Source organism: Eubalaena glacialis, chromosome 13 (assembly GCF_028564815.1).
Source record: "Eubalaena glacialis isolate mEubGla1 chromosome 13, mEubGla1.1.hap2.+ XY, whole genome shotgun sequence".
Classification (NCBI taxonomy): Eukaryota; Metazoa; Chordata; class Mammalia; order Artiodactyla; family Balaenidae; genus Eubalaena; species Eubalaena glacialis.
Window position 1 is genome coordinate 68205375 of NC_083728.1, and position 16072 is coordinate 68221446.

A 16072-nucleotide genomic window follows, 5' to 3' on the forward strand; every position below is an offset into this window, starting at 1 on the left:
TGGGTAAACAAGCAAATCAGAGGACTTCTGTGCCTACATGATTCTGAAATGTAGCTCCCTGATTTCAGGTATCATTGAATAAAATACTGAGCTTAAAAGCTACTGTACTATTGAAAGACACTTTCAATAATAAGTAAGGGAGTAATCATTATTGCACGTCAAATATGGTATAACAGAAACAATAAAAGAAGCTCTGACACCTCACACACATAAACAAGGAATTATGCTTGTATTTTCAACTAAGCACTACTCACTAGTGTCTTACAAATTTCAGATTTACACACACTCATGTTTACGGTTCATAGCAAGGGAGGCCAAGCAAGTATTTCAATAATTACTACCAATTGTCAAGCACTGCTGGTGGAGTGCCAGGCTCTTTGCTGGGAACTTAACATCCATGATCTCATTTCACAAAGGAACTAACTATCATCATCTGCGTCACTCAAACGAGGAACCTGAGGCTTAGAGAGTTTATGTAACATGCCCAAAAATGCACGGCTGACAGGTGGTGGAGGCAGGTTACTACTCTCTGTGTCAGCGTGGATTCAAAGCCTATGCATCCCCTTCTCTCCCACTGCACGGCTCCTGAGAGTGACCAGCAAGGAAGCTGAAGTGTGACACTGAGTGAGCAGGGGAGGCGTGACGAGATTTCGGGTGGGGAGTTAACATTCAGTGTTCTCTCATCTACACCGAAGTCTCACTACAGTCTTAATCTCAGGGTCCCTGCCCCCCACTAACAATTCTCTAATAATTCAATCCCTTTGGATTCCAGGTAAACTGTCTTTCTAAGGATTGTGGGGGGATGGGTCACAGAAATAAGCAAATATTAAAAACAATTTAACTAGCAATATCATTCACACCCTGGATCCAACATTGTTCCTGGTGTCATGAGCTCCTGAAGTACATTTCACATTGAAATCTACTGCTAAATAACCATAATAAAAGTTCATAGTGATGCCAAGCTTCATAATCATCTCATGCAGTCCTCATAATAACCCTAAAAAATCCATAACATCATCCTCAGTTTATAGAGATAAGCAGAAGCTTATCAAGGTTAAATACCGTGTCCAAGGTCACACAACCAAAGGTGGTGTAGTAATATGACTCCAGAGCCTAAACTTTTCATTTCTATAACATAGCATATATTCCTGCAATGGTTATATAATTTTTTTTAAATACCAAAAATACTCTGACCTGAATTTGTGTATTTGTAGAAATTTTCATATAACTGCTCATATAGCTACATTATCAGAATTATATAGTTTTAGTCTGTGGCACTTCATTTAATAAAAAGAAAAATTACATTATTAAGCACCAGGGAACTTGAAATCTGTCTGAAGAAGCAGCTTAACAATATATATTTTCTTCAATATTTAACTCAATAGCTTTTCATCCTTGTGATGGTTAATATCAAAATCATTTAGGGTCCAACAGTAAGAGAGGTAGCATTCCACCTTTTTACAATCCTAATTTAGAAGCAAATAAAATATCTTTCAGTTTATTTGTTCGTAAAACAAGTGTTTGACACAAGTTTAATGGAATAAATAAACCACAAAAATTTATAAATAAATGGGAAAAGTACAAACAGGTCAATACAGGGATCACCTTTTGGTGTCTGTCCCCTATTCCTCTCAATTTGCTATTTCTAACCCTCAAATAGTAAACATACGAATCATTTCAGAAAAAGGGCAATGGGAAAGGAATAGAAAAGTAAAAAGTATATGATATAGTATATCTAAGGAATCAATACATTTGTCTTATTTTCTCATCTACACATGATACTTACTAATTATTTCCTTTATTTTAGAGACAAGCTCAAAACAAACCAGGCAGCAACGCTTGTGAATCAGCCGACTGAACCCACAGCGTTTAGACTGGGAAGTGGGCAAGCTCCCACTTTTCATTAATACACAAAACAAGGCTCCAAAAGACTTACCAATTGGTACTTGTTCAGGTTGGCTGAGAGAAACAAATGCTGATGTGTCATTGATCCAGGATATCTGAATGTTACCTGTAACATTGAATTAAAAGTAAGCATTTAACCATTTAGATAGCTATCAGATTCCATTTGTACATCTGATATATTTCAGAATATCCATCAATTTAAAGAGAGATGAGGTGCTAGTTTAAAATTTGATCAAAATCTCAGCACAACAGAGAACTAAAACTTAAACCTACCACTGCAGGTATTTCAGTTAAAACTTCAAGAAAGGAGCTTCCCTGGTGGCTCAGTGATTAAGAATCCGCCTGCCAGTGCAGGGGACACGGGTTTGAGCCCTGGTCCGGGAAGATCTCACATGCCGCAGAGCAACTAAGCCCATGTGCCACAACTACTGAGCCCATGTGCCACAACTACTGAAGCCCATGCACCTAGAGCCCGTGCTCCACAACAAAGAGAAGCGACCACAATGAGAAGCCCGCACACCACAATGAAGAGTAGCCCCTGCTCACCGCAACTGGAGAAAGCCTGCACACAGCAACGAAGACCCAACGCAGCCAAAAATAAATTAAAAAAAAAAAAAAAACTTCAAGAAAACAGACAAACCAGGAAAAAACAAGCAGCTTTAAAAATTTGTTTTAAGAAAGATCCTTCTGGATTAAATCCTGAGGCAGTTTATCATTCAACCTAATCTCATGCCAGGGCTGGAGACTTTTTTCCAATCAAGATCACTAATAGGGAGTTCCCTGGTGGTCTAGCAGTTAGGATTTGGCGCTTTCACTGCCGTGGCCTGGGTTCAATCCCCGGTCAGAGAACTGAGATCCCGCAAGCCGTGCAGTCAGGCCAAAATAAAAAAACAAACAAAAACTAATGAAGACCTAAATAAATGAAGGAATATACCACGTTCATGTACTAAAAGACTCAAAATCCATGAACCTGGTATATTAAAAAAAAAAGATCACTAATAAAAATCAGAGACCACGTATGTTAAAAAAAAAAAAGCACAACTATTTCTTTTTAGAGATTCAAACTCTGAAAATTATGAACGGGGAACATGAAATGAATCAATGTAGCAAGAAATAAGAAAAATTCAATGATGATCTCAAGGTCAGGTAAAGAAACCAGGTAAAGAAAACAGGTAGGGGATGGAGGACAAGGTAAAGAATGCGTCGGAGAGAGGAAACCAAAACAGACTAATAGAGAAAAGAAAAACACAGAGGGACAGAAAGCAGTATAGTGAAACAAAATGATTTTCACATACAGAGACAAGTCCTCAATAAAGGCGAAACGCGGGACTTCCCTGGTGGTCCAGTGGTTAAGAATCTGCCTTCCAATGCAGGAGACACGGGTTCGATCCCTGGTCGGGGAACTAAGATCCCACATGCCGCAGGGCAACTGAGCCCGCACACAGCAACTACTGAGCCCACAAGCCACAACTACAGAGCCCATGCACTCTGAAGCCCGCGCGCCACACTAGAGAGAAGCCCACACTGCAATGAAGAGCCTGCATGAAAAGATCCCACGTGCCACAACTAAGACACGATGCAGCCAAAAATTAAAAAAAATAATGTGTGCCATTAATTACCCAAAAAAAAAAAAAAAGCGAAACACAAACAGAATGGAATGCAGGAGACCTGAGGAGAGGCAGGAGAGGAGCAGTGGGGCAGGGAGCTGGAGAAAACCAAGGGGAAAGCAGAGATCTATCTGCTACCACTCTTCCTAAAAAAATACAGAAAACTGGAATTTTTAAAAATGGGTAAACATCACCAGAACTTAGCAATGAAAAAAATGTTTTAATATCTACTAAAATTTTCAAAGGCTAGGAATACTTGAAAACTGTTTTGTTTCTCCACCACAGGAAAAAACTCTCACTTCCTGCTGCACAGTGGGGTGCCAGGATTTTCTCAATTATAAAATTTACTTACTATTATTTCCTTACCTCTCTACCCTGTATGTTTTTTAGATAAATAATAATATTTAAGATTTCATAAGTAGTTACTATATGCCACATACTATTCTGAATGCCTGCCATGGATCAACTCATTTACTCTTCATGACATGCCTATGAAATAGGCGGTATCGTCATCACCATCATCATCTCCGAGAAGGAAACACAGATACAGAAAGGTTACCTGTTCAATACCACACAGCTAATCTTTTTTTAATTAAAATGAAAAAAATTCTACTCAGAGCATTCTGCTTAATTTAGCCAATTAAAGTTTGACTAAATCAGGGTAAGAGCAATACAGAATGGGAAACAACATAAAAAGCTTTACAAAGAAAGGAGCTGTGAAATTCAACTGCATTTCTGTACCTGCATTTAAATTAAAAAGCAGGACTAGGGGCTTCCCTGGTGGCACAGTGGCTAAGAATCCACCTGTCAATGCAGGGGACACGGGTTCGAGCCCTGGTCTGGGAAGATCCCGCATGCCGCGGGGCAGCTAAGCCCGTGTGCCACAACTACTGAAGCCCGCGTGCCACAACTACTGAAGCCCGCGTGCCTAGAGCCCGTGCTCTGCAACAAGAGAAGCCATCACAATGAGAGGCCCGCGCACCGCAACGAAGAGCGGCTGCCACTTGCCGCAACTAGAGAAAGCCCGCACACAGCAACGAAGACCCAACTCAGCCAAAAAAAAAAAAAAGCAGGACTAGAATTTCAGAAGTCATTTAGACTATCTGCAAAGATTAGGATACCTTTCCAGAAATATACCTACGTTCACTTACTTTCCTGAAAATTAAGTGCATAACGTTTTGTACTTATAAAAGCTAATATATGCTTATTTTAGGAAATACAGAAAAGCATAAACAAGAAGAAAACAATCCTATCTAAAACATTCAGTGATAAGAGCATGATGCTTCCTTTCAGTTTGATTTCTACACAAAGTTTAAATAAAAAATAATGTTAGTTATACAGGAATCCTACTTTGTATCTGCTTTTTACTATAAATGTTAAAATATAAACACTTTACCATCTTTTAACAAACTCTTCAACTCTTTTTAAAATGGCTACATACTAGTCTGTTGGGGAGACACATAAACATTCACTGAACATTCTTATTATTGGACAGTTAGGTTTTTGCTGCCTCCACTTTATTCATGAATTTCCAAAGATGATAGCTTAAATACTTTATTTGTTAAAATAAAGAGACATTGCTGAAGACTTACAATCAGAATGGCCTTTATAAACCCTAATCAGAAGACTGTTCAATTTAACTTAATCGCCTGACCTGATAAAAAGGTAACAGAAGAACCGCCCTACCTCATACATATCACATATCTTGGTCCTCTCAAACATCTGTGTTTGTCTGCTTGGACTATTCGATGTCAAGCAGCAACTGCCTGCCCTTATGAAACAGACATTCTCTCTGAATTTAATCTTAAAAACAATTTATCCTTAGCCCAGACTTATTTCCCATGGTTGGCAGTAAGGGGCAGTCATAGTAACTGTATCGTGCTTTCCATGGATTAATAATAGCACTCTATTGTGGGATGCTAGCAAAAGTTCCTCAGATCACATTAGCACAAAGACAGCAGCATACCAAACTCCAGAAATTCCATGAGTGAGATTAAAACCTTGCATATTAATCCTTGTTTATGCCCAAGCTAAAGCCATCTGTATACCTTTGACCATCTAGACCAAAAGAGGAGCAGGATCCTAAAAGTACATCTGTACTTGTGCTTTACTTACCAAAGGCACTGAAAAGCTGGTAAAGGTCGCTGGTTTTCCATTCTTTGGGGAATGTCACATGGAGGACATGATCACGTTTAGGCTGCACTACAAGACAGATTTTTGATGAAAGGTTGATAGCTGAAAAGTGGACAACAGACCAGTGGTTCTTTGACGAAACTAAGCCCTGGCTAACTTGGGGAATCGTTACGAATGCCTCATGATTACCAAGTGACCCCTGAAGGCATTCTTGGGATTGACTGGAAGGACACTGCCATCTGAGCTTAGGCCTCACGCTCTGATACTTTACAGAACCCACAACAATTTGAACCCTAGCAATTCTATGCAGAAACATCTTTGCTCATGAAGTTCCTGGGAAAATTATTTAAAGAAAAAAAGAAAAAGACTGCTCTGTTCAAGAAGTTTCACTAAACATTTAACTTTCTCCTTTTAATCTAGTTGTCCATATGTTTATTTAGTTAAAATAATAATAATAACAATGCAGTGTCCAAGTTAAATGGACTGTGTTTGAGCAGAGGCAGTCCTGAGTCACAATCTTGTTTTCTAATCCCAGACCCACCACTTAACTGTGCAACTCTAAGCAAGAGACCTAACCACTCCAGCCACTCATGGTTATAAATTGGGGATGACAATATTCAGCTCGTAGAATTGTTGTGAATGACAGATTTAAACGTAAGTCTAATACGGAGTGCAACACAGTATGTCCTCAAACTATTGTTACAATGATTATTATCATCAAGTATAAAGTGTAGTTCACCCATTTCTCTATGCCTATTGGCATACATTAAGGCAAATAAACCAGGCTAGGAAAACAGCAATGGAAAAGAATAATCAGAAGAAGAAGCAACCACCTCCCAAATAGACTGGCTTTCTGAGGTTTTCAATGAAAAAACAAAAAATCCACCCACTAAACTTAAATATATACATACTCAAATAATTGGAAAATAGAAAATGTACTGTTATTGACATGGCTAGCACATCTTAAAATCTATTACATATGTATTTATAAAAAATTATGAATTTAGAGTTCTGAGTGAAAATGAATTAATGATGAGAAGACATATTTTTTTAAAATTCAACTCATGTATAAACTGGAAAATGTAAGTAAAGAGATGAGTTAATCAAGGCCCAAGGGTAACATTAACTTAAGCATACTATTCATATCAACCACAAAATCACTGGCTATTTTTAAGTGAATAAAACTCTTTCTTCAGTAATACTTTTCCTGTTATCCCTTCCAGACCACACACTTAAATATGCAGATGCAACGAGAAAATAAAAATTCACTTACAGTCTGGTCCTTCCAAGTTTAGATAGGGGATATCCATGACTCTCATGAGAAATAGCCTACCAAAAGAAAAGAAAAACGGATAATGGACTAACTTCTATTTAAAAAAGACTGATATAGGCATGTTTATTTAGCTAAAAAAAAAAATAAAGATATAAGCATCTATTAAATTCTTTTGTAGAAGCTTCTTAATTATATTACCCTATTTCTAAAATCATTTTAAAGGGTCTTAAGATTCACTTCACATTTTTCTCTAGGGCTAAATATCATAAAGAGAAGAAAAAAACTGGTACCCCCAACACCTACAACAGCTCCTGGCACTCTGGAGCTACTCAATAAGTATTAGCTAAATGAAAAAAATTAGTAATCAAAGAGTCAAACAGCTGCCTTGTTGGTCCAGAGAAACTGAGAGAAAACAAGTACTACAGAGTGCTAACCAACTTAACCACCTATGAACAACTGTTCCCACAACTGTAAAGGTAACCCCTATGTATTGGTGTTTTGTGAGCTAAGAATGTGTCACTGATTTTTTTTTTTTTTTTTAACTGAATGCAGTCATTGGATGAATACTAATCTTACTGGGTGAACTGCACAGTCTTAAATAAGTGACCGTCTCAAAAGCTCATGTCATTACTGCCATTTAAAACATATTAAGAGCGCAAAGCAAAATAATCCTTGCTTAAAAAAAAAAAAACCTGTCACACGGATATTAACCATAGCAATCATTTATGTATACTTCCAAAATGGATACAAAGGCACTTTTAAAAGAGTACTTCTAAGTTACAACTCTCTGTAATGCCATTCAATTTGCTTTTATTTGCAAGATTATGGACAAGATATCAGGCATTCTGTTGTTTGTAAGATGATTTTAATGAGTTTTATTTAGATAACATATTGTGCATTTCTGGTAGGGACCGCATTATACAGCAAATTAAAAAGGCAATCCAAGTGCCCAACAAGCAATTAGTTTGGCTTCACTGACCCGCAATTAAGGCACATTATTACCAGGCATTCAAAAGCCAGGCAGGGCATGATCTAGTTTACAAATGGAACCATCAGCATGAATACCACTGTTCTGTTAATGCCAGAAAAAACGAAGTCCTGGTACTCTGTGGTTTGAGAACTTGTTGCCTAGCCTACAATTTAATAAACCAAATCCTATGGCTAAGAAACCAAATTTATTTTTAGTTCACTAATTTAGTCTCAAGTGTACTATTCTGGTTCTGGTAGCTGGTTTACCCAATTTAATGAATACTGCCTGCAATGCCAGAAGACAACGAGACATATAAAGCACCTAGCACATAGTAGGTTCCCCTCGAAAGTAACTGTTATTACTACTGACAACCAGAACCTGAAAAGTTAGTCCTGGGTTATAAGGATCAATATTTTTATGCTTCACATAATTTTCAATTCTCCATCTAGTAAATTTAGAGATGGCTCCCAGCTTTAAAAACCACATCAAGAAAACTTTCAGTAAAAGTTAAAGGAACATATAAAAGTCAAGCACCATAAAAAGAATTTAAAATGTGTACACAAATTTCAACAGAAGAATAAAAGCTGAATCAACAAGATGTTCACTGCTATACCGTCAAATGCACCAATAATCAAAATCAACCTCCAGATTCAATTTATGAGGGGGTTGGTAAATTACAGTTCATCATTTCAACAGAATATTAAACGATCAAAATTAACTTCAAGATAATTTTCAAAAACTTCAAAACATCAATAACTTGTGGTACAATTTTAATTTTTAAAAAAGCACAAAATTTTATACTATTTTGACAGCTTTGTAAAACACTGATGTCATTAAACCAAAAATAAAAACTACTCCCCAGCCCCCGCCCTGAAAAAAAGCCAATCGTTTTGGGAAACTTTGTTTTTAAGAATTCCTTTTACTATTATGTTTTAAACTTAAAAAAGAAAATAGAGGGACTTCCCTGGTGGCGCAGTGGTTAAGAGTCTGCCTGCCAATGCAGGGGACATGGGTTCGATCCCTGGTCCGGGAAGATCCCACACGCCATGGAGCAACTAAGCCCGTGCGCCTCAACTACTGAGCCTGCGCTCTAGAGCCCGCGAGCCACAACTACTGAGCCCGCGTGCTGCAACTACTGAAGCCCGCATGCCTAGAGCCTGCGCTCCGCAACAATAGAAGCCACCGTGAGGAGAAGCCCACACACCGCAACGAAGAGTAGCCCCCGCTCGCCTAAGCTAGAGAAAAGCCTGAGCGCAGCAATGAAGACCCAGCGCAGCCAAAAAAAAAAGAAAAGAAAAGAAAATAGAATAAACAACAAGGTTCTACTGTATAGCACAGGGAACTATATTCAATATCCTGTGATAAACCGTAATGGAAAAGAAAATGAAAAAGAATGTATGTATGTATAACTGAGTCACTCTGCTGTACAGCAGTAATTAACACATTGTAATTCAACTATACTTCAATAAAAAATAAATTTAAAAAAAAAGAGAAAGAAAGAAAATAGAGGCTACCAGAACCAAGAGGCCCAGGGGAAATAACCAGAGATTTTCTTAGAGAAAGTCCAACTGAAAATGCTAGTAGAATCAATCTTGTATACCCTATGCACTACCTCACCTGCTGTGGGGGAGATGAATACAAAGTGAAATCACAAGGTTGAGTCTGCAATTGCTTTATTTCTTTTTAAAATATTGTTTTCCTCCTAAGATCATGTGGCCTCAACGAGTTTAGAAAACCTACTGTCCTATAAATACAAACAAGGATGACAGTTGAAAAGCAGACTTTCCCAATTCTCTCACCATGCAAATATTTTAAAAAGAATTTTTTTAAGATATCTTTTGTCAAGCATTATACTGGCTATTTGTTCTCTAATATTTCATCTGGATTTTAAGTATCATTTCTGTTTAAACTAAGTAAAAATTTATTCTCAGTGAAAACACTCAAAAAGACTTTTTTAAGTTAGTTAATCCTATACTACCTTGTTTGCTTACTCAATACTTTAACTAAATAGAAACCCCTTTCAAATTTCAGATGAATTATATAATAGCCCTTCTCACTCATTCCCTACGCCTCCACCTTCATGCCTGGGCTTTATAGAGAAGTGAATCGCCCCAAACCCTGGAAGAACACGAAAACCAATTCTGTGTGTGAGTTGGCAGACTGCACCCCATACAATTGGGAAACCAATTCTAAAACTGTAGCTGAGCGTCTGTGGAACAGAACCAAAGTAAACTCGCCAGGGCCTCCCTGTCCCCTTAGGTCAGACGGTTTGCAAGCCACTGCTCTGGTAGCACCCCTGCCCTTCTGAGGGAAAATTAAAACATTTCATTGCATGCATGCCTCATACAAACTGGCTGTCAAAAGGCCTACACTGACTCCCTAGAGTGATTTGATAAAATACCTCACGTGTAGATCATCTGACTGGACAGTTTTCATTTTAACATATGAGGAAATGCACTAGGCAAGCAGAAATGCTGATAAACACATGAAAGGATGTTCCTTCCCTGTGATTGTACTGAAGAACAGTCTCTTTCAAGAGGCCTTTCATCTGCAGATATCAAAAACACATTCGGACTAAGGCTTGCATGAAACGTTATTTCTATTTCAGTGATGATTCAAGACGGCTGTAATTTGGTAAAGACACTCAAGGCTGTGTGGGGCCCTTGCCACGTTCCTGCAAGTTTCCTGGTGAAACATTATTTTAAGCACTTATTCTCCAAAGGACTGACACAAACTCTGTCAAAGACTAAAATTAAAATCCCCATTTGATACAAGGGCCAATTTTACACCAGGATTCTATCCTGGTAAACTACATGACTCAAGTTCATATTCTAGATGCTGTAACACAAATTTTACTCTTTTTGGCATTTGTCAGTTTTTTAATGTTCTATGATAATACTGGTAATGCTGTTTATCTCGGCTTTCAAACATGTCTAGAAAGATCCAAGGGTAGAACACAGCACACTCGGGGTCATTCACTCAGCAGGCTGGGTGAATTCAGCTCAGCCTCTTTAATAGGCTACACAGAATAGGCTGTGTACAATGGCTTTATGTCCCAAACAGCTACCCACCTCTGCTGCCCATATGCTGCATGGCACTCATGAAAAGCCATCTGCTAACATTCTTTTCTGACCAGGGCGATATGACACTGTGACCTAGACTGTGTAAGAAGGCCCGTAGTCACAGAAGAATTTCATTTCAGACATAAAGCTCCTTAGGAGCCTAGAACCTTGAGCACTTATCAAAATGTGCTTCCCTAGTCCCCAGATCGGCATCTGGACAGAAATGTAAATTACTAGGCCCCACCTAAGCCCTACTGACTCAATCTGGGAACTGAAAATCACTGGGTTCACAGAAAAAGAGTATGTTCAAGGCTGTGTTAATTGCCATTCGTGATGATTCACTGGTCAGCTGGATAATAATGACTTGTGTCAACTTGTCCAAAAAAGTATTAGTCTTAATGATTTGTTTACAGTAAATCATTTTGGCTTAGAAAAACACAAAACGATTACAACGAACACCAAGGACTACCTCGAAATCCAGGAAGCAATAACATAAGGCTTCCTCCACTCCCGGAAACCAGGAGCTGAACTGTGGCATGCAACTAGGTTCTCTGCAAGAGATAAATTGGGGGAAATTATTGCTGACAGCTGTTTTTCTCATTTTTAAGAAGAAAGTAAAAAAAAGATTACTTAAACTACTCTCTTGGCAACTCACTGGCAAAAGTCCAACCCTTTCTGTGACTTGGCCACAAATCAGCACCTCCAGCATCACAAACTTTAACCACTAAAGCAGCACCCAAGGCTGGCCAACATTGGAAGGAAGAACACTCACATACATACAAAGAATCAGATGTCTCCAACCTTATCAAAATTCTCCGACCTTACCAACAAGTTTCAGAGCCAGATTCTGGCAACCACAAAACACACTGAGCAGCTCAAAAGAAGTACACTAAGATCAAACGTTATTCTTTGATGACACAATAGCTTGCCTTGGACTATGGCTTATCTGAACCGTTCCCTAATTGTCCAGTGAATAAAAAAGGATTGCAAAACAGTGCCAGTATTAACCCATTTTATGCAGCTGTGCTCAAGAAAGCAAAAAGGGCAAAGGTGATATTCAAAAATGCACACAGGGGTACTTCTCTGGCCGTCCAGTGGTTAAGACTCCGTGCTTCCACTGCAAGGGGTGCAGATTCGATCCGGGGAACTAAGATCTTGCATGCCGTGGGGCATAAATAAATAAATAAAGTGCTATGGAAAAGAAATGGCTGGATATATCCTTTGCAAAAAAAAATGCATGGGCTTCCCTGGTGGCGCAGTGGTGGAGAATCTGCCTGCCAATACAGGGGACACGGGTTCGAGCCCTGGTCTGGGAAGATCCCACATGCTGCGGAGCGACTAGGCCCGTGAGCCACAATTGCTGAGCCTGCGCATCTGGAGCCTGTGCTCCGCAACAAGAAAGGCCACGATAGTGAGAGGCCCGCGCACCGCGATGAAGAGTGGCCCCCACTTGCCGCAACTAGAGAAAGCCCTCGCACAGAAACGAAGACCCAACACAGCCATAAATAAATAAATAAATAAATAAATAAATAAAATTAAAAAAAAAATGCACACAGGAAGTCCTGAAGGTCAATCAGGAATACTTTGCACGTAGGCTCAATCCTCGGGGAATCGAAAAGATCATTACAGCTTGTTAAAATTCTGCATGACCGAGTCTATGTGTAAAGCCAATAATTCTATTCAGAAATGAAACAAAATACTTAATTTTGCTCCTGCAGCAGGATGCTTTCCAATGCTGTTAACTGATGGCAGAGAAAGACAGTGAATCAGTGAGGTGCACTGAGGGCCACTTTAAGAAGCAACTGGCAGAAAAACCAGTAATGCCCAGTGCAGTGCAGTGGACGTGCATCTGACAAAAGGCCCAACACAAAGGTTAGGTTATAAGTGGACAATGATATATCCACCTGACAAACCACTGAAGGCCAGTGACATGATGCTGCTAACCACTAGTTTTACTGTCTTTTGTAAAATCCTTTACTGTATTTTTTTAAGTTACAAAATAATATAAATAGTACAACTCAATTAATAAATGAAATAGAGATAGAAAACACACTAGTAGGAAATACACTAAAATGACAGCTTTTTTTTTTTTTTTTTTTCTTTTTGGCTGGTGGAATTACGAGTGGGTAATTTGTGTTTCAGTCAAGAAAAATATATATTACTTTTTTAAAGGACAAAGTCCCTGACTAAAAATAACAGTATTTATTATGGCACATTCAGCCTCATTTGATCCTCTGGAGTCTGGAGGACAGGCAGGCATCAGTCCTGTCATACAAGGAATGAGGAAGCAGGTTTTCCCAAGTCCAGTGGCTCACCCTTGGCCATCATGGGAGCAGAGACAGACTCAGACCCAAAGCTTCCCACTACAAGCCCTACACTAAAGGCTCCTGCCTTCTCTCTGCTGGGTACCCACTCCCATCGGGCTTTAACCTGAGCTACTTCCAAAGTCTCCATGTGAAACAGTGAGCCTGCTGTCCATGGGGTTTTTTGGTAATGCTTTAAGATCTGATTAAATTATAGCTTTGTGTGATGGGGCAGAGTCCAGACACAAGAAATGATGTTGCTGTCTGAGAAGAGCTTTGGGTAGACTGAGGAAGGCAACCAGGATGACCAAGCAGAGAAGAGAGCCATACAGCCACAGGTCAAAAGGACAACCTTCCCATGTTTGCAGTGCAGAAAGAGCTGCTATCTGGGCTACCTGGGCATCGGGCCTTCCAGTCACACCTGCCCCCACACACCATGATCACCATCAGGAAAGCCAGTGCATCAGCACATCTCAGGGTTGAGCAAGACACTGAGGTGTATGAATGCTTATTTTACGCAGGTCAGATTTGTACACATACACACAGGCCTGAATGATCCAGAAGGACGTCTGATGTGACGGCATGTCTTCCTAAAGGAGAACAGTGTTTATTCTGGTGTCTTGCCTGAGCAAAAGGAAAATCCTCCAGCCTCCAAGCTTCTCATTCTTCCATCTAGAGACTGAGTATTTCAATAAATGAGTAAAAATTTGCATTTGCTCATCTGCTTTCATCAAGACTACACTTCTCTTCCTAAAAAGCTTTACCTCAAAAAAAAGAGATTTCCAAGTAAAACTGCACTCCTCTTATACCATTAAAGACTGGAATACAGAAATGTCGAATAAAATCTAATCTCAACACAATTTGAGCAGTGAATTAATTTGTACCTCACCCCAAGTCCCAAGCCTTCCAAAGGAAAATTGAAACCTTTAATGACGGCCAGCTCTACTGTACTTGCAAATGGTCTTGGTATTTCCTTCAGAGCACAGCAGTAAAAGCACTTCATAAGAACCTTGTATGCAAGGGCTCATCATTATACATATTTATGCGCTATAAAAAACTAATTTTATCATCCAGGGTAGGAAGCATGCAGACATCTCTCACAGAATAAGCTCATTTGTTTTGCTCACTAAAGCCCTCGTGTAAAATAAGAGGGCAACCGCTGGCTACAGGAGCGTTACTGGGGCACCAGCTATTTCCATTTCACGCAGGGGGTGGGGCGCGTGCAATTTCCATCTAGCCACTTGATGTTTTGACAAATACAGCATTACCCGACATTTGTCCCGAAGCCAACTCATGTCCCTTCTCAAGCAGAGAAATAATGCAAGCAACAAGGAGGGGGGAAGAAAGGAAAGAAGAAAGAAAGAAAGAAAACCAGCAGCTCATGTAAACAGTCTCCATCAAATGAACCATATCAAATTACATCAAATAAAAGTGTTAAACTAAACCTTGTACAAAGGCAACGTCCGCAGGGCCTATAAAACAGCAGATTGTAAAATATCAGAGGAAACCAGTCCCCCACAATCCAAGGGTCAAAGTCAACGTCTTTTAGAATCACTGCTCAAGCCAAACACAGAGAGAAAGAAATCTTTCAAAGATACTAGCATTATCTCTTAAGAAAATGTGCCACTAACTGTAGAACTGTGTCTTTTAGAGACTGCTGCTGTGGAGGAAGAATCCATTCCCAGCTGCAGACCGACCTGGGTTATCCCTGACTCTGCGGTTTCTGGGGCCCTCAGCAGATGGCCTCAGCTCTCAAATGGGGACACTATTACCTACCCCCTTAGGGCTGCTGTCAGAAATTACAGTCAATGCGGGTGAAATCCTCTGAACCGTGGAAGATGTTCATTGGAGAAGATATTTTGGTAGCTAGTCTAAATTTCTTAGAGTACAGCTAACCCTTTTTTAAAAAAATATTTATTTGGTTGCACCAGGTCTTGGTTGCAGCAGTCAGGCTCCTTTGTTGCAGCTCCCTGGCTCCTTAGTTGCGGCATGTGAACTCTTAGTTGTGGCATGCATGTGGGATCTAGTTCCCTGACCAGAGATCGAACCCAGGTCCCCAGCATTGGGAGCGTGGAGTCTTATCCACTGCGCCAGCAGGGAAGTCCCTCACTGCTAACCCTTGAATCGTATAAATTAACTGTTAAATAGTCTTGGAAATAACTATTACCTACTTGTTCATAGCCAGGGCCAAAGCAAGGCAAGGAATACCTAAGAATGCTGACTTCACTACCAACATGTCTATTCAGTGGGCCTCCAAAAAGATATATCCACATTCTAATTCCCAGAACCTGTGAACACTGCCTCATTTGGACAAAGGATCTTAGCAGATATAACTAGAAATTAGGTTAAGGACCTTAAGATGAGGACATATCCTGAACTATCCAAGTGGACCCTAAACGCCATCACAACTGTTCTTATAAGAGAAAGGTAGAGGGAGACAGGACACACAAAGAGGGGGAGGCAATGGGACAATGGAGGCAGAGATTGGAGTGATGCGGCCGCAAGCCAAGGAGGGCCAGCAGTCACCAGATGCTAGAGAGACAGAGCCTCTGGAAGGAGCACAGCTGTATCTATATCTTGATTTCAAACTTCTGGCCTCCAGAACTGTGAAAGAATAAATTCTGTTGTTTTAAGGCACCTACCAAGCGTGCAGTGATTTGTTATAGGAATCATAGGAAACTAATATGATACCCTGCTAGGGAGGAGGCAAGCTGTTTAAACAAATATCCAGGGATTGATTTTTTTAACCTCAACAAATTACTTGTTTATCGTTACGATAAACAAGTTATTAAGCCAGAGAGACATGTACTTTAAAGCAA

The 16072-nt window shown here is 39.7% G+C and overlaps 1 protein-coding gene across 1 annotated transcript in view; it reads right to left on the reverse strand.

The window, feature by feature from the left end:
• The window catches only part of PARN (poly(A)-specific ribonuclease), a 159236-nt gene that overhangs the window by 97448 nt on the left and 45716 nt on the right, over positions 1-16072 (reverse strand). The window contains exons 19-21 of the mRNA XM_061207987.1: positions 6919-6974; positions 5628-5714; positions 1937-2011 (exon numbers count right to left, since the gene is read on the reverse strand). Of these exons, the coding sequence (XP_061063970.1) occupies positions 1937-2011; positions 5628-5714; positions 6919-6974 (218 nt within the window). The remainder of the gene's footprint in view (positions 1-1936; positions 2012-5627; positions 5715-6918; positions 6975-16072) is intronic.